General features: G+C 32.4%; 1 protein-coding gene and 1 long non-coding RNA gene across 2 annotated transcripts; one reads left to right on the top strand and one right to left on the bottom strand.

The window, feature by feature from the left end:
- Positions 1 to 1,675: 1,675 nt before the first annotated feature.
- Positions 1,676 to 27,612, bottom strand: LOC145807722 (beta-glucosidase 12-like). Its single transcript, XM_082906428.1, has 13 exons — positions 27,385 to 27,612; positions 26,869 to 26,938; positions 18,480 to 18,538; positions 6,744 to 6,819; positions 6,333 to 6,410; positions 6,100 to 6,187; positions 3,422 to 3,677; positions 3,092 to 3,207; positions 2,756 to 2,973; positions 2,638 to 2,669; positions 2,413 to 2,515; positions 2,181 to 2,289; positions 1,676 to 2,046 (listed from the first exon to the last, which is right to left on the bottom strand). The coding sequence occupies exons 1-13, from the start codon at positions 27,550 to 27,552 to the stop codon at positions 1,869 to 1,871; spliced, it is 1,551 nt and encodes a 516-aa protein (XP_082762554.1). The 5' UTR covers positions 27,553 to 27,612; the 3' UTR covers positions 1,676 to 1,868.
- On the top strand, positions 20,536 to 22,042 carry LOC145807459 (uncharacterized). The gene is made up of 2 exons (XR_014350574.1): positions 20,536 to 21,253; positions 21,374 to 22,042. It is a non-coding gene; the product is annotated as an uncharacterized LOC145807459 (long non-coding RNA).

Raw genomic sequence — 27,612 nt, 5'->3', positions numbered from 1 at the left:
TGCATATGTTTTCCAACCCCACATCTTTCTCTCTTTTATTTAATCGCTTTCGATAGTTAGATTATGGATATATTTCAATTAGCATACCTTATGCCTTATGCTTGCATCCATTCATTTGTATTGCATGTACCGATGCTCGGTGCATCATTCAAATTGTATTGTCATTTCAATATACTTATTTGAATATATGTTCGATCACATGTTGTTCAAATCAAGTCATATGTCATATTAGTAGCCGAGTCTATTAATTGCATATTGCATATGTTGCATTAGGCATCTTGTATAGTTAGGAATCATGCATATTTCACTAACTTATATTTTATTAGCTTGGAATACTAGGTGAGTTTTACGCTTTAGCATACTCGCATGAATGTCAATGTTGCGATGATTAGCATGCTTACCATGAGGCTATGTGCTTAACTGCTAAACTGCATGAATGCCTGTGGATGAAAGCTTGTTGTTTGAATTGGAACGATTCAACAAATGTGCGTTTTAAGCCTATTTCGTTGAGTAGTAAATCATGTTTTAAGTCCATTATGTTTGGTGGCAAATCTGTAACTTTTAAGCCCACTTAAAGTGACAAATTCAAACTATTTTCACAAACAAATATGAGTTGAATTATTTCAAATTGAACAAACTAGTCTATACTTGCTTGTGCATATCACATAGTAAAGCTAGTCTAATAATCGGAACAAGAGCACGTAATGTACATAAAAATCATATTATGATTAGTAAAGGATGATCTTTTGATCGGGCGAGAAGGGGTGCTCAATTCATGACTTTTCCCCTTCGTGCCCAAGTTCCCGAGTCGAGGCAACTTTGGTGATAACGGACACGTAGCCTTTGGCACAAGTCAAGATTTTCTAAATTTTTCCAAATTAAAAACTATTTAGGTGGTGATTCTGTATCTGGCAAAGCTGTCTAATTTTGGCATTATTTGATTTTAAATAGATTTTCCAAAAAGATTTGCCGGATTTGGACTCTTTACTGTTTATCAGTTTCACATTGCACTTGTGAGACTAGATTCAGAACCGCGGAAGTCCGAACTGTGAGGCATTCTTTTCAAACCTTCCGAAAGGGGGCACGGAAAAAGGCAAGTCTACAGCAAGGTTGCTCAAATTTGTAAAAAAATTATCCCAATAACTTTTAACTCTAAAAATTTGTAATCTAAGCCCAACACTCTTTTAATCTATTCTCAATTTTTTAGAAGTAATCAATAATACAATAAGTAAAACCTTAGCATCACTTGACGGATAATGTCACACATGAAATATTGAATTATTTTATTATTGCATCATCTTCGTTCATGTAATTATTCAATACACGAAATTTTCTTCTTAAATAAATTTTTTTGGATCATAAGAAAATTTCAAACTTAGAAAATCATAAACAAACTAATAGGCAAAACCAAAATGCCTAAGAATGCCAAACTGACCTGTTAGTGCTCCTTAGTTGTTTGGCTTTTTCAAGGAAAGTCATGAGAATGTGACCTTTGAAAATGGCAATCGTGCACGAATCCTTGAAAAAGTGAACAATGGTTTCTCTTGGTCTATCTAGACTGGAGAATATTCTTTATTTTGAAGGCAAATTTGTTTAGTATTAGCTAAATTTGTGATCGTGATCACTATATGCATTCTAATAATAATAGTTGGTCTATTCTTGATAATTTTGGTTTGTGAAATGTAAAAGATTTTTTGATAACTGTTATTGATTTATTTCGGTTACATCTCTTTCTTGCATCACCATTACATTATGTTTAAAAGCATAAACAATGTTGCTAGAGATCATTACAAAGTGTAGAGAAGAATCTAACTTATTTTACTAATACATTTGTAGGATGTAAAATTATTGGAGAATTACATTTTCAATCATATGTCTCCATTTTTTAGAAGATTCTTGAACCATTTGGCTGAAAGTTTGGAATATCTTTTCAAACCATTTTTGTAATCTACATAGTTGATGCCAAAACGAACTGTGTAACCCGAGCTCCATTCAAAATTATCCAACAGTGACCATGCAAAATATCCTTTCACATTAGCACCATCCCTATATGAAAAACAGAATCAACAACAAACTTCATATGTAATAATTTATTTATTTTTTAATTTCTTGAAGTGTAACTTTCGCACTCATATATTTTGTAAATGCAACATTATTTATTAGTCACCTTCAGAACTTACTTGATTGCTTGTAGAAGGAAAGAAAGATGGTGATAATAGTAATGTATCCTCATGTTGTCGGCAAGGGCTTCTTCAAGTGATAATGTAGCATTATTTGCCTCATCAATCCCTGAAATGAATGGGCTAAGAATGATTAGTGTATACTTAATTTGTAATTACAAATTTATTAGATTTATATGTTACTAAATGAAACAATTTTATGTTAATGCAAAATTATTAATGAATTGATTACCATTCTCCGTGATATAAATAAGAGGATTATTATATTTTTTCTTCACGTACAGAAGAATATCATAAATGCCTCTTGGATAAACAAAAAGCCAAGTTGAAGCAGCCTGTAAGATCACGTAAAGTTATAGAGTTGATTATGAATATTTTCTATTCATATGCAAGTTGGTGAATATATTAAATTTAAACAAGCTCCACAAGAAGAATTGCTTAAATTTCTACTTCTTACCATAGCACCGATAGGAACCCCATTCCGCTTAGCTAGCATAACAAAAGAATCATGTCTAGTTATTACATATTAAGTTATAAGAATGTTTTTAATTAATGGTACAAAACTTTGAACTTACTTGTAAGGTTAACCTGAGAATCTGTTAAAAAACTGGCATTTACACTATTGGAGTTTGGTGCATATGCTGCATAATTAGCGGTGTAATAGTTCAGTCCGAGAAAATCAAATGATCCTTTTAACATCTTGGACTGTTCTTTGGAGAACTTAGGAAGTCTTTTTCCCACAAGAGTCCGCATTGTATGTGGATAGTCGCCAGTTGTTAGAGGGTCCATAAACCTCCAATACACAAGGAAAAACATAGTTAGGACATATCATAAATTGATGACCCTACTTATGACAATATTGTTCAGTACCATATGCGTTATCACAAAAAGGACAATTATAAAACACTCACCATCCTAACATAAAATCAAGGGCCCTTAGTGCAGCAGTGCGGTCTTGTCTTACTTCTGAGTAAGGTACCATCCAATGTGATACGAGTGTAATTCCAATCTTTCCCTTTTGTGATGTCTGTTTACATTTCCATCATTTGAGTAACTCAAAACTATCTAATATATTTGTATCAAGAATTTATCATATGTAGCAAATCTATTCTTAAACATAAAATTACTTTAGTTTCCATCGACTATGGTTAGGAAGTAGCATTAAAATTAGCATATACTTGAGAACTCTTTGATAATAATGTGAGTTATATATGTAGTTTCCTTGGGTTTTCAAGTGAGACCTGATACTTTCGCTTGTACAAATTTACTGCAGTTGCATGAGCGAGAAGTTCGTGGTGTGATACAATATATGGCTCAGTGCTTGAATCCCCACCAGTACAATTTAATTGTAGCCATGAAGAGCATCGACCTGGTGCAGAGCTACCAACTGCGTACCCACTTATGCTATATGACCACGGCTCATTCAAGGTGATCCAGTACTTCACCCTATCACCAAATTCTTTGAAGCAAAGTTCTGCAAAGCCTTTGAAATCATCCCTATAAAGTCGATCATCAATGTTGGAATATGACACAAATACATTACAATGTTTTACATATTAACTTCAGGACTTCATGATTAATAATTCAATTCTATGACTACTTCCATTTCTAGGTTACCATCGGATGCTAAAGTCCGACACGGGGTCCTTATTGTGTACTAAGCACAGCAGGATGTGCTGTGGCCTAATACAGCACCGTTTTGCTTTCTTTTCTTTTCTTTTTTTAATCCTATTTTTTGTTTAATTAAAATAACTATGCATTGGTTCCATTTCTCATGAAAGGATCCACATACATAGCCACATTTCAACTTTTTTACACAATAGTAAAAGTTTAAATTTACACCACTTTTTTTGGTGCATAATATTATTGTAAAAAAAAAAAAAAAAAAAGAGTATTTAGAATTCAAAATTTATGAACTATATTCATTTTGAATATACCTTACACCACACTATGTTTAAATTTACACCTACTTTTTTTGTGTAATATTATTAGATATGTAAAAAAAAAAAATGATATATGTAAAAATTGTATTGAAATTTTAAATTTTTTGAGGCTTTCTTTTTCTTATTAAAATTTCTTAAATTGTCATTAATATGACCCTAATTTTTTATACAGTAAGAAAATTAAATTATAAAGAAAGATTACAAATAGATTAAAAGAAATGTAGTGTACTAAGAATAATATTTGAAAAACTATTTGAAATTTATTCAAAATTTGAATATGCAGTGCAACTATTAAAAAAAAAATTGTATGGTGCAGATTTAAATTTAGTGTGCAACATTCAAGATAATATGATTTGTACATTTTTAATTATGCATATCTTTTAGTGTATTAAAAAAATACTATGTACTAAGAAATACATTCATAATTTAAATTTGTAGTGTACAATTAAGGTAAATACACTTTGTCCCTTTAAGTTTGGTCATTTTTTTCACTTTTTTCCTTAAATTTTATCCCCCACTTTGGCTCTTCATATTTCAATTTTTTAAATTTTTTTTAATACTCTAAAAGCTAACTTTTGTCCAAAAATATATATATAATGATATATTAACAGTCATGTGACATAAAAATATTTTATTATATATAACTCACACATTTAATATAAATCCAAACTCAATTATAATAATATATTTTTTATCATGTGTCAATTAACGTAACATTTTTTGTTTAATTTTGAACAAAAACTTAAAGCATGTAGAGCAAAGTGCCCAAAAAAAAAAAAAGGGGGGGGGGGGGGCGGAAATTACACTAACAGCCCCTATAATTTAGGACTCGTGTCACTTTGGTCCCTGACTTTTCAATTATGACACATTTGACTCTGAATTTTGAATCTTGTTCCAAATAAAGACAATTGAAGATACCATTATTTAATTTTAAGGGCAAAATTGTCAATTTAATAAAATATAAACTAATTTGACCAAAATAAATGTCAAAAAAATATTTTAAATTTTTTTAAAATTATTTTTATCCACCAATGATAAAATTATGTAAAATTGATAAAAATTAATAAAAATAATTTTTAAAAATTAATTTTACATGATCATCATTCAAACACATAATAAAAATTAATTTGGAAAAAGAAATAAATGTCCAAAAAATTTATCAATTTTACATAATTTTATTTTTAGTGTGTAGAAATAATTTTTAAAAATTTAAAAATATTTGTTTGACATTTCTTTTTGTCAAATTAGTTTATATTTTATCAAATTAACGATTTTACCCTTGAAAAATCTAATAATATATTCAATTGTCTTTATTTAGAACAAGATTCAAAATTCATGATCAAATGTGTCACAATTAAAAAGTCATGGTTCAAAAAAAAAAATTAAAGGTCAAAAGTGAAAAAAAATGCCATACATAGAGCGCACAAAGAAAACAATTAAAAGGAAAAAAAAAAAAAAAAGAAACAGAGCAAAAACAAAACGGTGCCGTTTTTGGAGTACAGCATCCCGGCGGTGCAGCAGGCATCCCATGTCCGTTGGAGTACAGTAATCTAATTTTTTTTTATCAAATTTTATGATTTTTATTTTTTAATTCTTAAAAAATAAATTGAGCTATCTCATTGCAAGGCTTTGCGATGAAAATAAAGGATTCAACTGCTCACCCTAGTTTGACTTAAATATACCATTTGACAACCATCAAAAACAAAGAAGGTGAAAAACAAAAACTCAACAATTAGGAACATATTTTGATTTTAAATGAAGAGATTAACCATCTCAAAACTATAAGAGAAAAAGCAATTTGCTTTATTCCCTTTATATATATATGTATATATATATATATTCAGTATGAACCAACAATTTAATTTAAAGACAAAACTAGGGAATTTTCATACGCTCTATCTAGTTTCAATATATACAAATATCACAAATTGACTAGCTAAAAAATTGAATCATTAGATGAATATATCTTTACTTACACAATTTTTGGACTTAAGAAACCGCCGTACTCATCTTCCAATGCTTGGGGAAGATCCCAATGGAAAAGGGTCACAAATGGCTTTATACCTACAAATGTCAGCATAAGAAGAAATATTACAAGTATATGAACTTGGTTAGAAATTTATGGAAATTCAAAATTTTCCTTCTGAGGAGAACTCTATATAAATCAAACAAGATAGTTAATGATGACATCATTGAGTTGAATCATAACCTTTTCCCAAGAGGTCATCTATAAGGTTGTTGTAATATTTGATTCCTTCCTTGTTCACTCCACCACTTAGCTTTCCACCTAGAAATATTACAAGTATCATCCAAAAATTATGCAAATATAGGTAAAAAAAAAATAGTATGGTAACCACTGATTGGATCATCCTAGTTCATAACTTCTATTAATTTTTTTTTCCCTTTTTTGTTAAATGCCAAGGATTGCTCAAATCAAATGATTATAATCTCATTTTGGGTCTCACTTTGTTTTTACACCTTCATTTGAGCCCATTTTCCACATGTTCTTTGTCACAATTGTGGTTTCATTTGCTTGTGTTTTTAGATAGGACCCTTATTCCATGTATATATAATGCATATTTGACAATATTTAGAGAAACTGTATAATTGATCATCTTACGTGGTAATACTCTGGACCATGAGATAGAGAATCTGTAAGCATCTAGACCCATTTCTTTCATGATCTTTACATCTCCCTGTAACATCATTAGAGAAAAAATTAACCAATAATTTTTATTTTTATTTTTTTTGCAAAAAATTAATTCAATTGTATAACTAAAATTTACTTATGAAAAAATGTTATATTTTTCTAGTTAAATTTACAACATTTCCAAGTACCATAAGCCAGTGAGATTTTTTTTTTTTTTTTTTTTTTTATCAGCAAAGAGAATTTTATCGATAAAATAAATGAGGAAAGAAAAGATACAATAAAAAAGGAGGTGTGAGATTTATGTAAACAGTATTCATGTAAGTGTATACACTACATTTTAACTAGCTATAATAGTTGAAGTCTATCATTGGATTATTGGCCAATGTTAAAAGCTGGAAACGATCTGCTCAAGGGCTGTGGAGAATGGGATAAAGCAACGGGTGGAAAATCCGGAATGTAATAAAGGTTTTATGTATAGTTCATCTGGGTTGGAGTGCGGCAGGCCCAACATAAGTTTAGAAGTGGTGCTACAAGGAGCCCAAGCTCAGCCTATAATTAATGGGCCAAGATGGGAAGTTAATTCTAATTTAAGTGATTGCATAGCCCAGTCACAGTTTATGGCAGTAGAGGAAGCTGAAGTCCAGAAAGCTAATCACGAGAAGGGGGGCCCATATCAGCAAGCTCAGGCTAGATCAAGAAGGAAGTCTGACCTGAAGAGGAAAGGCGGTGAAAAGGGGAAAGAAAGAATGAAGCAGGGTGGCAAACCAAAACAGAAAGGGATCCTATTCAGCAACTGTCTCAGAGGTGGAGTGATCCTTCGAGCGGCAGCAGCTGCTATGTCTCTACAAGCGTCACAAAGCAGCAGTTCCCAAAGGAGAAGAAAGATACTCAAGGAGGCCCAAGCTACGATTGAGGTCGGGAAGGCATTAGGGCTCAACTGTGAAGGGAAGGAAGAGGAAGTGGTGGCCAAAATAATGGAGCTGGAGGAGAAAGATATGGAAAGAGCTGAAGGAAGGGTAAAGGCAGATTAAGCTGCTGGAAAAATGAAGGAGAATAGAGGCTGCGTTGAAGATTGTTTAATGAAGATCATGTCATGGAATGTTAGGGGTCTTAGAAAACCTGAAAAAAGGAGTAAAATTAAGGCTTTGGTGAGAGCAAAATTAGTAGATGTTTTGATGCTGCAGGAGACTAAGAGAGAAGTTATTGATGGTACTTTTGTCAAGTCCTTATGGCCCGTGGATGATATGGGATTTATGGAGGTGGGTTCAGAAGGAAGTGCAGGTGGCCTCCTTTGCATTTGGAACACCCAAATTTTTCAATTGATAGAATGCTGCAGTTCCAGGAACTTCATTCTTCTCTCAGGTATCTTATCTCAATCATTTCATTGTGTTATTTGCAATATTTATGCCCCGACTGATGCATTGAAGAGGAGGAAACTTTGGGAGAGTCTTGTAAAACTTAAACTCTCTTATCCTAACCCTTGCTGTTTGGGTGGTGATTTTAATGAGATTAGAGTTATGAGTGAGAGGAAAGGTTGCTCAAGAAGGGAAAGGGGTATGAAAGACTTTAACAATTTTATAGAGAGCTTGGAATTAATTGATCTGAATATGCATGGTAGATTATTCACATGGTGTAATGCATTGGATGGGGAGAGGTGGAGTAGGATTGATAGGTTTTTGCTTGATCCTGTTTGGCTGGAGAGGTATAAATTTAAACAATGGGGATTGCCTAGAGTCATTTCAGATCACTGTCCAGTTTTGCTTATGGAGGATGGCAGGGATTGGGGGCCAAAACCTTTTCGGTTTATTAATGCTTGGACATCACATCCTCAGTTTAAGAAGGAAGTGGAGAAGGTCTGGGAGGAGGTACAAATTCAGGGATGGGCTAGTTTTAGAATCATGATTAAGCTCAAAAGACTGAGAGCGTATCTGCGGAGGTGGAATATGGAGGTCTTTGGTAATATTGATGATCTACTTAAACAAGCTGAAGATGAACTTCATGATTGGGACTTGAAGGCGGAATCTAGATCCCTGTTGGAATCAGAGGTGAATAGAAGACGTGAGATCAGAAGTCAAGTTTGGCAGCTAAGTAGAAGTAAGGAGAGGATGTGGCTACAAAAATCTAGAATGTCATGGGCACAACATGGGGATAAAAATACTAGACTGTTTCACTTGATGGCAAGTAACAGGCAGAGGAAAAATTTATTGGACTCCGTTCAGGTAAATGGTGTTGCGGTGGAAGACCCAAGCATAGTGAAGCAAGTAGTGGAGAATGATTTTTCAAGGGTCTTTGCTGAAAGCTGGAAGAGTAGGCCTAAGTTGGCAGGGTCCTTTTTGTCCATTACTGATGTTGATTCAAAGGAAGTGATGGAGGCTAATTTTAGTGAAGCAGAAATCTAGGCAGCCATTCAAGATTGTGATGGGAATAAAGCTCCTGGACCTGATGGCTTCAATCTGCATTGCATTCAAAAGTGCTGGTCTATAATGAAAGGTGAGTTCATGCAGTTGTTCCAAGAGTTTCATCGTAATGGGAAGTTGGCCAAAGGGGTAAACAGCTCTTTCATTACCTTGATTCCTAAAAAGAAGAACCCACTAGACTTGAGTGATTTTAGGCCTATAAGTTTGGTTAGCTCAATTTATAAAGTGTTGGCTAAAGTGTTGTCCAGAAGAATAAGACAAGTGCTCCCAAAACTCATAGGAGAGGTTCAAACTGCTTTTCTTTCGGGTAGATGCATCCTTGATGGGGTCTTAATTGCTAATGAAGTGGTGGATTGGTGGAGAAAGTCCAAGAAAAAAGGAATCATTCTTAAATTGGACTTTGAGAAGGCCTATGATTCAGTTAACTGGGAGTTTTTGTTGTCAATGATGGAAAATTTTGGGTTTGGAGATAAATGGGTGGGTTGGATTAGGTCTTGTATCTCTACGTCAAGGATCTCAGTGCTTGTAAATGGGTCACCCACAGCAGAGTTCTCTCCTCAGAGGGGTTTAAGGCAAGGAGATCCACTATCGCCTTTCCTTTTTACTATAGTTGCAGAAGGTCTAAATATTCTATTAGAGAGAGCCAAAGAAAAGGGGATGATCAGAGGAGCTTCAGTTGGTCATCAAGAATTGATAATCTCTCATTTACAATTTGCAGATGACACTATTATTTTTTGTGAAGCCAATTGGGATGAAATCAGGGTGCTTAAAAGAATTTTGAGGTGTTTTGAAGTCATGTCAGGCCTCAAGATTAATTTTCATAAAAGTATTGTTTGTGGAATTGGAGTGGAAGAGGAGCTAGTTAAGGAGTTTGCTAACAACCTGAATTGCCTCAGCCAGAGACTACCTTTGTCATATCTTGGCTTACCCTTAGGGGCCAACCAAGGAAAATAAGTACTTGGAAACCAGTGGTGGAGAAGTTTAAAAAGAAATTAGCATCTTGGAAGAGGAGATTCTTGTCCTTTGCCGGTAGATTGACCCTAATTAAGTCTGGATTGTCAAATCTTCCAGTGTATTTTCTATCTATTTTCAAATTGCCTATTGGTGTTGCTAAAACAATTGATAGGATTCAATCAAACTTCTTGTGGGGTGGTTCGGAAGTTCAAAGGAAAATTCACTTAGTCCAATGGAAAGAGGTGTGTAAAAGTAAAGCCCAAGGGGGGTTGGGTGTGAGAAGTCTCAGTGATGTTAACATCTGTTTAATGTTAAAATGGTGGTGGAGGTATGGTCATCAACAACAGTCACTATGGAAAATGGTGGTATGTAGCAGATATGGTGGGAATGGGGGCAGGTGGAAACCAGAAACAGTGTCAGCTGCAATGGTATCTACAGTGTGGAAGGACATTGTATCATTACCTTCAGCAAATAGTGTAGCGACAGAGTTTTTCTCACAAAACTTCAGGATTATTTTGGAAAATGGGGAAAGAATTCATTTTTGGACGGATAGATGGTTCAATGATATGAGTCTTAGGAGTGAATTTCCTAGACTATTTAGTTTATCAGTGGAGAAGGAAGGTTCCTTGCAATTTTTTTACCACCGGAAAGGGCCGGGCAGTGATTGGAAGTTGGCATTTAGAAGATCACTTTTAGCTTGGGAGGAGGAGGAAGCTCATAGGCTAAATGTATTACTAGCAGAGGTACCTAATCTAAATCCTCTAACTGAGGATTACTGTTTGTGGAGAGCAAGTAATTCTGGAGTATTCTCTGTGGCATCAGTGTGGAAATGGTTGGAATTAGTTAATGGACCCACAGTTTCCATTTCAAAGCTCCTGTGGAAAAATGCAGCTCCCCCGAAGGCTCAGTTCTTCAGCTGGTTAGCTTGGAAAGGGAGACTTAAAACAGCAGAATTCATGCAAAGGATTGGAGCTATACCTGCCAATGTCAGCCCACTATGTGTATTTTGCAAAGCAGAGGTAGAAACCATAAATCATGTGTTGCTTTTATGCCCATTGGTATGGAAGTTATGGTCTGAGTTGGTAAACTGGTGGGAAGTGCAGTGGGTAACACCAGGATCTGTGGTTATTTTGCTTGACTGGTGGTCTGGTATGAAATTCAGGAAGAAGGAGTTCAACATTTGGAAGGTGGTCCCTTTGGCCATGCTTTGGTCCGTATGGAAATTTAGGAATGAATGCTTATTTAACAATGGTAGTGCAGATTTTGCACAGATAGTAGAGCTAATGAAAGTAAGAATTGCATTATGGATCAAGTCATATGTTAAAGGGGTGAATTACACTGTGCATGATATTGTCGCAAATTTGAAGCAGGTGAGAGGTTGTATCTCGTAGGTTGTGCTTGTTCTGTCATTATGCAGAGTGGTAGCAGTGAGGGAAGTAGCAGATGTGTTTGTAGAAGGCTGGTCTGAAGCTCTCTGTCTGGTTCCAGTGAAGCTCCTGTAAGTGAAACTTATGTCATTATGCAGAATGCTAGCAGATGGGTTTGAAGCAGATTGGTATATATGCAGCTTGGTTGCAGAGTGGTAGGTACCAGCTTCGGGTCTGTCAAGGCAGTGTAGAGGCCTGCTTGGTTCTGGTCTGGGTAGGCAATGCATTTGCCCTCTGGTAGCAAAGGTGTTCTGGGTGTAGGTTTGAATTGTTGTGTTGATGCTGATCTTCCTGCCTCACTGTTGGTCTGATTCTTGTTACTGTGTGTTGTCTGCTGTCTGGATGCTCCAGCAGAGGGAAACATGGTTTGCTTTTGCTGATCTCCCTCAGTCTTTGTTTTGTTTTGTTTTTTGGCTGGTTGTATTTTTTATTTGTTGGCTTTGGTTTGTTTCTCATTTCGGTTGTATTGTGGTTTGGGTTTGTTGTTTGTGGTTGGATACTCACCAACTCACCATCTTTCCCCTTTCCCTTCCCCCTCCCCTTCTTCCTTATTGATGTATTTCCTTACTCGGTTTTCATCAATAAAGCTTCCTTTTCTTCGCTGATCAAAAAAAAAAAAAAAAAGCTGGAAACGATCCAAGCTGCGAGAAATTCTTGAAGTGGTTCAAAATACTACATCTGGATCAAGAGAACCTTCGCAAACATAAAGCCATGGTAAGTCTCTTTACGATTTATTTGAGCCTCATATGAAACTTCTAAACCCAAAGGTGAATTTGGATTTCATAGGCAATTTTACATGGAAACTTCCTAAATTTTTAAATTTACCAAAACCATTTTAAAAATATTTTCAATGATATAAAATTCACTTCATTCCAATTTGAAACCAAGACTAGGTAGTAGTGTCCTTTTAGGACTTCTATTAAGTAATTGGTTACTTATTGAGACTCTTGGATTATTTTTGTTGTATTTATTAAAATTGTAATAATCAAGAGTGGTGATTAGCCTATTATATGAACTATTTCAGAAAATTATTAAATTATCCAGAAAAATGGATTTTTATAGTTAACATCTTAAAATAGTTTTTTTATTTTTTCAAAGAGTTGTCCATTCATAGATTTTCTCAAACATTACCACTTAAATGGATATTTCCTCGAATTATCGCTTTTTTTTTTCTTCCTTTTTTTTTTTTTTTGAATTATTTTCAACTTGGATTTTGGATAAAATCAATCAAACTTTGGGTTGAGTGCCCCCTTGGATGAGTTATTCCAATCAAGGATAAGACCTTATCCTCATCCCAAAATAGTTATCTTGTCCCCATCACAATTTTTTTGGGGGAAAATTTCATACCAGTGTATAACTCAAAAACTAATTACAGTAAAGTTTATAAATATTAATAATTATAATTATAATTTTTTTATTTATAAATATGTAATAATTATTTCAAATTACCATTGATTACTGTAATTTCCCCACACCTTTGTTTTTTTGGAAACTTTGATCTCTTAGTACTCTGTATTATTAGTTATACATGTATTGGAAGAATGATTGATCAATGGGTCATGGTATAGTACACATATACGTATGAATGTTGGAACTTTTCAAAATAAGTGATTAATATTTTGGGATGGAAGGAGTAACTATTTACCATTATTGATTAATTAATCTATAATTACAAGTAAATGTTTGTAGTATAGGTTCAATTTTTTTTTTCTTTTTTATAAAATTTGTTGGATATTTGCGATGGATTTTCTTCTAGTCACAAATCCCTAATTAATTTTGTATAATAAAATTAATTATTTGCTATGACCACACACTACAAGAAATAACAGTTTTACCGACTAAAATATTAGTCGCCAAAGGTCACTTTTTTAGTCGTCGAAACCAATTAGCGACTAAATTTTTTTGTCGCCAACTTCGTCGCCTAAACCCTGTCGGCGAATGTTTTAGCGACTAAACGTGTGTTGCTGAAAGTGAAACATTTGGCTACTATTTTATTTAGTCGGCAAAACCTACCTTTTAGCTACTAAATTTTAGTTAGTCGGCAAAGGGCCAATGTTTGGCTACTAAATTATTGGTGGCCAATAGTCAATTATATTTTTTTTAAATTATACATTTACCGACCAATGTTTTACCAATGTTTGGCTACTAAATTATTGGTGGCCAATAGTCAATTATATTTTTTAAAATTATACATTTACCGACTAATGTTTTAGTCGCCAATACTCAAGGAATCAGCCACCAAACCTTTTAGTCGCCAAAAGTGATTTTGTCGCCAATACTCAAGGAATCAACCACCAAAAGTGATTTTGTGAAAAAAAAAAAAAAAAGAAATTACACTCTGCTCTTGTGGAGATTCAAACCATCAACCTCCCACACCATAAACCTTATACAACACCCTCTTTCCATTATGCCTCCATAACACCATATAATTATATATGCAACATATATTATTTATATAGTATATAGACCCATATTAATATAAAAGTATATATATAAAGATAATTATTTTTTATTGAACATAATTTATGTAAAAATAAATTATTTATTAGAAAAAAAAGAGACTACTTTTGGCGACTAAACATAATTTTAGTCGCCAATTCTATACTTTTGGCGACTAAACTTCTTTTTAGTCGCCGAATGCCTCACTTTTGACTACTAAATTATTTTTAGTCGCCAAAAATCCTCACTTTTAACTACTAAAATTTTTTAGTCGGTAAAGGCCTCCCTTTTGGCTACTAAATTTTTTTTAGTCGCCAAAGGGCCTAACTTTTGGCTACCAAAATTTTTTTGGTCGGTAAAAGCCTCACTTTTGGCGACCAAACATCAATTTAGTCGCCGAATGCCTCACTTTTGATTGCTAATTTTTTTTAATCGCCAAAGGGCCTAACTTTTGGCTACTAAAAATTTTTTAGTAGGTAAAAGTCATATATCGGCGACCAAACAGATTTTTAGTCGCCAATTACTATACTTTTGGCTACTAAATTTTTTTAGTCGCCAAAAGCTATACTTTCAGCGACCAAATTTTTTTTAGTCAAGAAATTTGGTCGCCAAATGTGCTTTTTCCTGTAGTGACAAAAAAGTGGTCACAAAAGTTGCTACGGGATAGTATTTGTGGCTTTTTTTTTTTTTTTTTTTTTGGCGTCGGCAATTTGGTGGTCGCAAATAAACATTGGACTTTTCGTGGCCGGACACTTGCTGACACTAAAGGTATATTTTTCATTGGCATTTGGGTGGTCGTAAATAAAATTTTTCAACTTGTTCAATTTTAATGTTTAGAAAATTCAACTTTTTTATTTTTCGTTTTTTTTTTTTTTTTGGTTTTCAATGATTATTTTTAATATTTTAAGTAATTTTTTTTAATTTTTAGACACACATAATAAAATACATTTAAAAAGTATAATATTTGTGAAAAAAATCTTTAAAAAATTTACTAAATACCAAAAATATAAAAAAATAAGAAATTCAGTACATTTTTCATATTTTTGTGTATTTATTAATTTTTAAAATATTTTTTCACAAATATTTTAAAAGTACATCTAAATAAGGTGCATCTAAAAAAATAAAAATAAATTCTTAAAATTTAAGAAATATTTACTAAAAATAAAAAAACACGAAAAATTTTAATTTTAATTTGCAAAAAATTAAATTCAAAAAATTGAAACCAAACACACTACATATTTTTTAAGAACTTTTTTTGGCTGTAAAGTTGGCGACATGAAAAGTATGCCTTGCGGTATCTAATAATTAGTTACGGCTTAACTCCAGCGACAAATATTTTTGTTTTTTCACCCCATATTCGAGTTCCTTCTATGTTGACACAAAGCGAGTCAAATGTTGCGTTTGCCAAACCTCGCCACTAGCCGATGCAAAAAGGCATTTTCTAGTAGTGTAATGACTTTGACAAACTGTAGAAATTATCTAGTAAGTTAGTGCAACTATATCTTCATGTGTTTAGTCAATGATATATTATAATATGTTCACCTTCTCTTTGTTATTTGGGTCATTTATTCAGTTATCTTCCTACTATTAATTGGACACACAGCTAATATGAAATTCTTGAAAAATAAAATAATTATTTCACAAACTAGCCTTTGTCTCATGGTCATTAGCCTTGTGAGTAATAATATAAATGAATCCAATATGAGCCATGTAATAATTTAGTCCATGGAAAAATTACAAGTGAGTTCTATTGAATGGACTTAAATACTTTTAAGACTTGTACACTTGTTAAATATACTAAAAATTATAAAATACTTATTTTATCCTCATTTTTATTTTGTGAAGGCCAAAAGACAACTCTTTCTCTCTCCACTATCTCTTTAAGAGCCTCAGACCACCGACTAAAAAATAGTTTGGTCGCCGATTACACGTGTTTTACCGACAAAAATAAAATTTGCACTTTTGGCTACTAAAAAAAATTTAGTAGCTAAAAGTCTAAAATTGGTGACTAAAATTCAATTTAGTAACCAAAAGTGGAGGTTTTTGTCGACTAAAAACAAGTTGAGTCGCCAAAAGTGGTTATTTTTAGGCGGAACTTATTTTTTTAACGACTAAAAAATAATTAGTAGCCCAAAATTATAGAATGGGCGACTAAAAAATAGATTTAGTCGCCAAAAGTCACCTCAATTTTTTTTTAGTAAATAATTTATTTTTTACATAAATTATATTGAATAAAAATAATTATATTTATATATATAGTTTTATATTAATACGCGTCAATATACTATATAAATAATATATATTACATATATATTGATGTGGTGTTGTAGTGGCACGGTGGAGGGAGTGTGTTGCTAAAGGTGTAGAAGGTAGAAGGTTCGTGGTTCGAATCTCAAAAAAAGCAGAAAAGTTAGTTTTTTTTTTTCCACCGAACAACCTTTGGCGACTAAATCTATTGGTTGCCAAAAGTGTTTCTTTTGGCAACTAAACAGTTTGGTCGGCATTCATTGACTATTGGCGACTAAAACATTAGTCGCTAAATGTATAATTTTAAAAAGTGGAATTGACTATTGGTCTCTAAAGACCTGTGTTTTTGCCGACTAAAATCTTTTTGGTCGCCAAAACCTCCGGCGACCATGTTTTCGCGACAAAACTGGCAACTAAAAAATTTAGTCGGGAAAACTAAAAACAAGGTTTTTGGCGACTAAAAGTGGACTTTTGGCGACTAAAAATTTAGTCGCCAAAAGTAATTTTTCTTGTAGTGTCCACTTTCACAATCATTAATCTACAATTCATTGTCGCTAATCTACACTATCATCTCTTATCTATACTCTATCATTGTTGATCCACCACTACTGTTCACTAACCACCTCTACCATCACCGATCTACATTTCACCATCCCTAATCTTTAGAGCAACCATTTAAATCTCGCCATTTACAATATCGATCTATGATTTTGGACATTGATTTGATACCGTAACCATCTTTGCTGTCGAGATGTAGCCATTACATGGTATTCAAAGCTCTCTCTCTCTCTCTCTCTCTCTCTCTCACAGTAAAGATCCAATACCAAATTTGTTGTTTGTAAAATCTAAATAAATTTATCAATGAATAAAATTACAATAATAAATTTGTCGGTGTTTCTTTTATTTTTTATTTTTTATTAGTTACAATACAATTGTGTGTGTTTGTATTTTTGTGAATGAATAACTAAGTGGTCGTGGATATGAGAGGAAGATAAAGTAACTAATTAGTGTTATCAATAATAAAATTTTGAAAAATGTTTGAGGGCCACAATTTTTGTGGCTCAAATGGCTCGAAATTGCCAAAACGACATCGTTTTGGCAATTTCGAAGTTGTTTTGTACTGAAAACGACGTCATTTTAGTAATTTTGAGCCATTTGAGCCACAAAAATTGTGACCCTCAACCATTGCTGTAAAATTTTATCACTACCAAATTTTCATTCTTCCCTTTCCTTTCTCTCCATCCATTTCTATTGTCACCACCAGATCTAAGGAGATGGTGAGAGTAGTGACATGGCTAAGGGTACAACTTGGATGGGTTCGGTTAGGTTGAGAAGTTGTCCAAACTCAGTCCAAATTATACCGAGATCTCTCCAGTCTCACCCAGGCCTGAATTATAACCCGAGTTTGTCTTTCTAAGCCCAACCTGAGTTAAATTTGAGTTGTCTAAATTGCACATAAATTCTAGTGTTTTTTTTTGGTGCAACTAAATTAATAATTTATTAAAATTAAACTCTATTTACAATTTTGTTTAGAAAATCATTAATAACATGAAAACAAATAATTTTTATAATGTAAGAGAGGTACCATTATGGTAGTCTTTACAATTTATAAGTGAAAAAAAAAAAAAGATTTTGTGTTGTGTTACTTGTGTATATAATATATTCAATATAATTTAATGATTTAAATTACTTTAATATCATGTAATGACTAATAATTTTATGTATATTTAATATTTTTATATATCTATATATATAATTCGGGTTTCGGGTTTCAGGTTGCTCGGAATGTCTTTGCCCAAACCCATCCAAATTTAATTCGAACTTCTAAATTTTTATTCAAATTTGTATCGAATTCAAAAATATCGTATCCAAACCCTAAAAAAATTAAGACTAAACTCAGATTGCTCAAGTTAAATCCGCCCAAGTTGCAACCCCAGACATGGTAGAGATGGACGTTTTTTTCTAGAAAAATTGTTAGAAAATTGTTGAAAAAATATCTCCAAACATTAGAGGTGGTTGCTGGTGATGTTTTGGAATTGAAAGGCTGTCAAATTCTTTGTAGCCCGTTCACAATAAGCCTAAATTTAAATACAACGAGCTTATCTAAAAAGTATAGCATTGCCTAGGATATATATTTAAATGGACCAACATGTACTTAATGCTTTTGTGAAGTTGAAAACAAATTAATGAAACAACTTGAAAATGCTTAGATGGATGTATACCTTGTAACGATGATAAGAATCAATAGCCACATCTCCATTACTACCATCTTGTATTTTACCTGCCACATCACATCAAAGGTTTATCATAAATGGTTTCTATCAGATTCAACTGTTGGTTGGGTGAAGATGAAGGGTTGTTTATGTCAAGTCGAGTTGTTAACCTAAACTTCCCTTAAATTAATTTGATGATTGTAAGAGAAAAAATGAAATGATTATAACTTTAATATAATATTTTATCTTATTAATTATTTATTTTGTCATTTAGTGGGCTATTTTAGCCCAACTTTCTTTTCAAACACCCCCTTGTATAACAACGGGCAAAATAGTGTGTACTATATTTAAGTTATGATATTTGTGAGGCTGACTAGCACAAATATCATAACTCAATCCTATAATAATAATAATAATAATAATAATAATAATAATAATAATAATAATAATAATACCACATATCTTAGGTCATAATCAAAATAATATCATAATTAACATTATAATAAATCATAATTAATACTACAATATTTATAAGTAAGTCATAACTAAAATTTCAATAGGTTATAATTAAAAATCACAAAAATCATAACTAAACGTACATGACACACAACCCAAAATGAGTGTATACCATAAAATTTATGGTAATACTACATGCATCAATTAATCTATATATTAGTGTATCAACTAGTATTATGTTATTATTACTGGCCCCACCTATTATAAAAAATATAAATATCCAAAATTAGTTTACATCATCTATTAGTATACTAAGGAATTCCATTCTTGTGAATGGTGCTCCAACTAAGGAATTCTCACCACAAAGAGGGCTAAGGCAGGGCGATCCGTTATCACCTTTCTTATTCAATATCGTGGCCGAGGGGTTAAACATTCTTTTGGTCAGAGCAATTAACCTTGGCCTTCTTAGAGGTGTTCATGTCGGATCCAAAGATGTCCTCTTGTCTCACCTACAATTTGCAGATGACTCAATTCTTTTTTCTGAGGCAGATTGGGATCAAATGGTACTTATCAAAAGAATTCTTAGGTGCTTTGAAGTTCTATCTGGGCTTAGAATTAATTACCACAAAAGCGTGGTGTGTGGTGTCGGTGTGTCTGATACTTTATTGCTCTCCTTTGCACATCTTCTTAACTGCAAAGTCCATAGCCTACCTTTGAAATTTCTGGGACTGCCTCTAGGTGCCAATCCTGGTAAAAAATCTACCTGGAAGCCCGTGATTGACAAGATCAGATCTAAACTCTCAGGGTGGAAGAGGAAACTACTATCTTTTGCAGGTAGATTAACCCTAATCAAGTCTACTCTATCTAGTTTACCAGTCTACTTTCTTTCTTTGTTTAAGATGCCAGAAGGTGTGGCAAGAGAATTCGAAAAGATTGAGGCAGCTTTTTTATGGGGCAGTAATGATCTTAAAAGGAAAGTGCATTTAGTGAAATGGGGGGAGGTAACCAAAAGCTTGGACCAAGGGGGCCTGGGTATCAGAAGAATAAGAGATATGAATGCTTGTCTACTGCTCAAATGGTGGTGGAAATTTGGAACTCAAGTAAACTTTCTCTGGAGGAGAGCTATATGTAGCAAATACAATATTGATGAGGCTAGTTGGCATCCACCTTTAAAGTCCTCCTACAAACATTCTAGAGTTTGGAAGGACATATTATCTATTGGGATTCATAGCACAAATATTTACAATCTCTATATAGATAACTGCCAAATCCTAGTGGGGGATGGGAGTAGGATTAAATTTTGGCATGACAGATGGTGTGGCAGCTCTAGTCTCAAGTCTACTTTTCCCCTTCTCTTTAATCTCTCAACAGATAAAGAAGGCTCTCTACAACAATTCATGGCAAGAAAATCTAGCCCAAACAATTGGAATTTTCCCACTAGGAGAGTGCTTTTCAGTTGGGAATTGGAACAAGAAGCTAACTTACTTGGTCTACTATCTTCAGCTCCATCTCTGTCAATCGGCAGAGCTGATCATCTTATCTGGGCTTCTGCACCTGCAAGTCCTGGTGTATTTTCCGCGTCCTTTCTCTACTCTGCCTCTAACTCTAGCCTAGGGCCTCATTTTAACATTTGCAAGCATATTTGGAATGGGGCAGTCCCCCCTAAGGTTTCATTCTTTACTTGGCTGGCCTGGAAAAACAAAATCAAGACAGCAGTGTTTATGCACAGAATTGGCATCTTAGATGCTTCTGCTTCTCTCATCTGCCCATTTTGTCGTTCTGAACCTGAATCTGCTGTCCATACCTTGCTACATTGCCCATTTTCTTGGTTGATTTGGTCATCTATAATTAATGAGTGGGGATTCTCTTGGTGCATTCAAGGATCAGTGGATGATCTCCTCCAATGGTGGATGACTGTCAAGCTCAAAAAATTTGATAGGTTAATTTGGAGAGCCATCCCCCTTATTGTTCTCTGGTCGCTTTGGAAACTTAGGAATGAATGTGTTTTTGCAGAGGCTCAACCTAGTCTCTCTGGCTTTAGTGAAAATATCAAGCTTAGAGCAATACTTTGGCTGAAAGCATCAATTAAAGATCTTCCTTATTCCGTTGATGATTTAATCTTCAATTGGCGTCAAATCAGAGGATGTTCTTAACTGTTCTGAGCTGCTTTGTGTTGAAAGCTGGGTCTTGTATGGATGTCCTATGGAGTCTGTTAGCTTGTAGACAGTCTATAGTCTTCTGGAGCAGTTTAAGCCTGCAGCTGCTAATCTGATTTGCTCTGCTGGGCAGAACAAGGCTGCTGAGAAAGTTGATCTGAGCATCTGCTGGTATGCCCCCTGCTGTGTGTGAGTGTTGGGTACTGGTTTTGGTCTTAAATTTGGACTGCTAGCTTGCTAATTGTGGAAGGCTTCTGATATGTTAAGGTGACTGATTTTCTGAGTTTTTAGAATGTCTAAAGGGCTGCAGTATTGTTCATGGGAATTCAAGGAGTGTAGTTCAAAGGCAATGCAGGTTCAAGGCTGATCTGTGCTGGTTTCTTCTCTGGTTGAAGGCATTGCAGGTTCAAGGCTAATGGATTGTGCTGGGTGCTACTGTCAAATGGATGCTGTGATGCTTGGGCGCTACTGTCAAATGGATATTTTAGTTTTGTGCTGCTGTGTGCATGTCTTAGTTCCTTGGTCTTCAGCCAGAGCATTTCTGTCTGGGGCTGTAGTGGACTGCCACTGTTTTGCTGCTGTTAATTCACAAGGCTATTGCTGATCTAGTTGGGTTTATCACAAGGCTGCTATTGATCTCTTTGGTTTTCTTATAGCAACACACTCAGCTAGTTAGTCCCTATTAGAGTTGCCTGATTGCCTGTCGTATGTTGCTGCTAATGGTTGGGTTGTTCAGGGGGCTGTTCTACCTTGGTTATGTGTTTTTTCTTTTCGTTGGTCCCTCACCAACTATGGGGTGCTAGCAAATGATAGGATGATCTCTTTGGTGCCAACCTAGTTGGGATCAATTTGCTCGTTGTGATGCGTTGCACTCCCATGCCCTTTATTGATGTATTTAACTTGTTTCATTGTGCTTGTTTGTTCATCAATAAAGTTTTATTTTGCCGATCAAAAAAAAAATTAATACATATAGCATTATTCTAAAATTTATCTATAACAAATACCACTATTGGAGCAGGACACCAAAACCACATAATATAAACTTAAGAGTAGAGAGCAGAGACAAATTGCCGACATGGTTGCGTTATGAATATAGAAATTATCACGAGTTTGGAATCCATGTCATTATCTGCTCATTCAATAATATCTTGTAATTTTTTAATAAATATATTAATTTCAGGGTTATGTAATTGTTTAGGCTTTTACTATTAAGAGAAAATTGGTGAAAAGACAATTCTAAAGGAGTACAAAGAATTAGATTTAAAATAATAATAATAATAATAATAATAATAGCGATAAGAACATGTCGAAAAAAGTCGTCAAAAAATTGATCGGAAAAGTCGTTGGCGGCAGTGATCGGCGGCCAGCGACAGTAGGTGGTGGTGGTGAGTAGTGAAATGTGTGGTATTTAATAGATGTGGTGTTAAATGAGTGACATGTGTCACATTTCAACAGATATGTTGTTGAATCAGTGACATGTGTCATATTTTAATAGATAGTTTAGGAGTTGTTTGGAAAGTGCTAGATTAATATACTTTTTGTTTTTTTACGAAAAAACATAAAATATGAGTTTGGTTTGAAGTGATGTGGTAGAGAGATTATGTAATTTAAATAAGATAATTGTGACCTAAATAGACAGAGAGATAGGTTAATTTCAAAAGATAGATAGATTTATGGACAAATTACACTAACGGTCCCTCTAGTTTGGTCTTTGTATCACTTTGGTCCTTGACTTTTCAATTGTGACACATTTGAACTTGAATTTTGAATTTTATTCTAAATGAAGACAATTGAAAATATCATTAATCAATTTTAAGGAAAAAATCGTCAATTTGATAAAATATAAACTAATTTGACAAAAATAAATGTCAAAAAAATATTTCTAAATTTTTTTAAATTATTTTTACCCCTTAAAGATAAAATTATGAAAAATCAATAAATTTTTTAGACATTTATTTATTTATTTTTCACCAAATTAATTTTTATTATGTGTTTGGATGATGATCATGTAATGAGTGGTTTTTTTTTATTTTCATTAAATTAGTTTCTATTTTTTCAAAAGTTAAATATGGCGACAACTTTGATATCATTATTAAACCAATCCATTAAATTAAAAAATCTAAAACTAAAACTATTTCATATATTAAATATATCGATTACATATTAAAAGTCTAACAAATGTTCATTACATGATTATCATCCAACTATATAATAAAAATTAATTTGGTAAAAAAAATAAAATAAATATCTAAAAGATTTATCAATTTTACATAATTTTATCTTTGGTGGGTAGAAATTATTTTTAGAAATTCAAAAAAAATTTAATATTTATTTTTGTCAAATCAGTTTATATTTTATCAAATTGATAACTTTATCCTTCAAATTGAGCAATGGCATCTTCAATTATCCTTATATGGAACAAGATTCAAAATTCAGGATCAATGCGTCACAATTGAAAAATTAAGAACTAAAGTGACACGAATCCCAAACTATAAACACTGTTAGTATAATGAATAATGCTTGGGACCCCCTTTTGGGGGTCACCCCCTCACCCCCCCTTTGCCACGTGGCAGGGAGTGTTTGGTGGAGCAGGAAAAAAAAGAAAAAGAAAAAGAAAAGGTGACCAATGAGAGAGAGAGGGGGTCAAAGGGGGTGGGGGAAAAAGGGGGATGAATCATTACTCTAGTATAATTCACCTTAGATTTATTGATTTCAACATATAGTTATTATTTTCGACAAATTGTGTTCTTTTCGAATTTTTGAATTGCCATTCAAACTCCGGTTAAATTTAGTCTTTAGGCTTCGTTTGGGAACAGGCTAATTTAGTAATTTTTTTGCTATTTGGCTAAAATATGAGCTAAAAAAAACTAGTATGTTTGAGATGATTTTTTGGCTTTTTACGAAAAGATGTGCAAAAAGTAGAGAGAAAAGAGAATCTTTGACTTTTTGGTATGGGTTGTTGGCTTTTTGGCTAATTTAGGCCTCGTTTGGAAATAGGCTAATTTAGTAATTTTTTGGCTATTCGGCTAAAATATAAGCTAAAAAAACTAATATGTTTGGGATGACTTTTTGGCTTTTTACGAAAAGATGTGCAAAAAGTAGAGAAATTTTTTTTTTGACTTTTTGGTATGAGTTGTTTGCTTTTTGACTAATTTAGTAACTTTTTAGCTTTTTGGATAAAAATGAGAGTCCCAAATGAGGCCTTGGTCAAGTTGCACAAGCTCGTCCCAACAATTTATTATGTAAAACAAAACAGTTATTATCAATAGGTCATAATAATTAAATTTAATTTTCATCAAATCCTATTAAAAATAAGTCTTAATAAAATAGTTGCTAAAAATAAATTTTCATGACACTTTTTTGCATGTATTTAAAAATTGACAATTAGCGACTTTTTTTTTCATTATTTTTATAAATTATCGCTGAAACTTACAATTAGTGACTTTTTTGTAAATAATTTTTCAAACTATCGCTGAAAGTTAAAAATTAGTGATTTTTTTTGTGATGTTTTTTTTTTTTGAATTGTCGCTAAAACTTATAATTAGTGACATTGTTTATGGCAAAATTTTTAAACTGTTGCTAAAGATTAACAATTAGTAATAAATTTTAATAATATTTGATAAAAAAATAATATTCAATGTGTTTGGTTTGAGTTTTTTGGATTGAGTTTTTTAAAAATTAAGTTTTTTAGTTTTCGTATTTTTTTGTTTTTAGTGAATATTTTTAAAATTTTAAATATTTTTTTTTTACTTTTTTAGATGCACCTTACTTAGATGTATGTAAAAAGTAAAAAATTTATGAAAATATATTTTAAAAAATTAATAAATACATAGAAATATAAAAAAAAAGTGCTGAATTCTCGTATTTTATTTTGTATTTTTGATATTTAGTGAATTGTTAAAAAGTTTTTTTTCAAATTTTTTTTACTTTTTAAGTATATTTATGTTAGGTATGTCTAAAAAATAAATAAAATTGTTTAAAATATTAAAAAAAATTCAATAAAAACAAAAAAAATACGAAAAATAAAAAATAATTTTTTTTTAAAAAAATGAAACCAATAAAACTTATTAAACAATAAATTCACTTATTAAAATTTACGCTTTATCTCTTCCAAAAATTCAAAATGGGGCTTCGATTTTTGTGACTGTCCGAATTGGACCCTGACCATACTGTTTGACTGTAGCTAAAGGACATAGTTACCGACACTGAGAGGTTTTACAAAGGTAATAAACAGAAAGATTCTAAATTGTTGATTTATTAATTGCACAATAGGACAAATAATGTTTGTCGAAATTGTTAAAATTTTCCCCATGCTTTAGATCTTAAATTTGACCTCCAAACCTGAGGTTCTAAATAAAAAATTTCACTTATGTTGGGTTTAGATCATAAATTTCAGTAGAAATCTAAAAAAAAAAAAAAATACAAGTACAATTTATTCATTTATATTTCACTCTATTTTTCTTTTTTCTTTAAAAATTCATATCGAAATCTATAATTCAAAAGGAATCTTAGGAATTTTAAATCTTATTCAAATCTTAGGAATATTTGGCATGATAAATTCAAATATTGGGTTTGAATTTTAAATTTGTGTGAAATTAATGAAAATAAAAAGAAAAATGAAAAAAAATTAAAAGTAAATACAATTGAAGTTAATTTTTTTTCTTCATTTTTTTCACCCTTTTTTCTTTTTCATTGTATAATTTTATTTTACAAATCCAAGATCTAAACTCCAAAACAAAAAAACAAAAGCAAACAAACAAACAACAAATGTCAATGCTTTGAGCTTATGTCATTATCATTTAATAGGGGGTTTAAAAAAAAAGTATTTAATGTGAATGCTATTTCCAAACTTGAAAATTTGCATTTTTGAAATTCAAAACGAATGAGGCCTATTCCTTGATTTTCTAACAATAATAATAATATGATGGGGACAAAAAAAAAAAAAAAATCACAATAACTAAACCAAAGCTTCAAAATTTGAAACTTGAACTTTACTCAAAATTTTATCCCACTGAGTCAATGAAAACAATCGATTAAAGTTTGATTATCAAACCTGATATTATATACAATAAACAAGATTGCCAGAAATTTTCAATATCTTAAAATATTAGAGTTTTATATTTGTTCGTATGAAGTGAAAATATATGAAATAAAAAATTGAATGAGAGAATGCATAATTTATAAATTTTTCATTTGTCGTCTTCACTGTTTAACAAAAGTGAAGTTTATTACATGGATTATATAATCCTATGAATTGCATACACACACATATATATATTAATGAGCTTGCGATACATATAAAGCTTGATTATTGAGTTTTCTGTCAAGTAAATATTATTTTTTTAATCAAGCTGAGTTAACTTATTTTAGTCAAATTGAGTTGTGAACATTTGTTGAATCTAAATACAGCAAACTAAATTCACTTGAGTAATCCTAAACAAGTCATTCTCAATATTTGTCTAACTCCCACCTAAGAGACTGAAAAACAAAAAATAATAAATAAATTGAAGAAGTAAGATATTGAAATGAAACTTTTTAATTTTTGAAACATTACATAAGTAATGTCACATAATAATCTATGAGTAATTGATAATTATAGGTAAGAGGGGATATGAAATGAGAGAGAGAGAAAAAGAGAGAGAGAGAGAGAGAGAGAGAGAGAGAGAGAGAGAGAGAGAGAGAGGGGGAGGGGGGGAGGGACAGAGACAGAGAGAGAAGAGTATATAGAGGAAATAATTTGACAAGGAGATTAATTAAAGAAGAAAATTTAATGTGAGAAGTGAGACCTGGATATCTATGCGTGAAGGTATCCCATATGCTAGGACCTCTACCACTTTCATTTGCTGCACCTTCGTACTAAAAAAAAAAAAAAGAAAAAGGTATGCATGTTAAAAATATTATTTGTCACTTTGACTGAATTGCTTCAGACACATCTAAATAGTTGATTTGTGTGAGTCCTATATAAATTCCATAAAAATTAATGACTCATGCCTATTTGAAACAACATGTCATTTTCCTATTGATCTTTTTAATTTTGGTGCAAAAACAGTTTACGAAAGTAAAAAAGATAATTTTTTGGTGTTTTGTATAAGATTGTTATTTCAAAACAAAATCCTCCAAAAGTTTTAGGAAACAATTCAGCAAACTTTTTTATTTTTTGTTTTTTTTTCTAAAAATAAAAACAAAAATCAAAAGCTCAAACCAAACAACATAACTTTTTCTTGATGGGCAACCAATCAACATAACAAATAGCACAAATATGAACCGCAATATACCGCTGATTGAGGTAGATAAATAGGAACCTGATACGCAGAAGAGGCTGTGCCAAAGGTAAAACTGGGTGGAAAACTGGTGCGATTCAGAGAGTCACTGCTATAACTACTATGTGTTGAAGCTTCTTCACTGCCATGTGTTGTTGTTGTTCTTGATTGAGCTATTACAAGGAGGAGGGACAAGAGTATATAACCCATAACTGATTTTGGTTACCCTCTTAACTCTTGCATGTTTTGGCTTTAAATATATAGTGCCAT

The sequence above is a fragment of the Camellia sinensis genome, chromosome 14, assembly GCF_055761805.1.
Source record: "Camellia sinensis isolate YWXY chromosome 14, ASM5576180v1, whole genome shotgun sequence".
Lineage (NCBI taxonomy): Eukaryota > Viridiplantae > Streptophyta > Magnoliopsida > Ericales > Theaceae > Camellia > Camellia sinensis.
The sequence above is the reverse complement of the archived record's forward strand: the minus strand, read 5'-3'. Positions and strand labels throughout refer to the sequence as shown.

Excerpts from the sequence above, each read along its gene's own strand:
- LOC145807722 (XM_082906428.1), bottom strand. The coding sequence starts at position 27,552 with ATGGGTTATATACTCTTGTCCCTCCTCCTTGTAATAGCTCAATCAAGA. Across the intron at positions 6,411-6,743 it reads ATGGTCCAGAGTATTACCAC|GTGGAAAGCTAAGTGGTGGA; the intron begins GTAAGATGATCA and ends TAATATTTCTAG. Across the intron at positions 3,208-3,421 it reads TGTACAAGCGAAAGTATCAG|ACATCACAAAAGGGAAAGAT; the intron begins GTCTCACTTGAA and ends AAATGTAAACAG.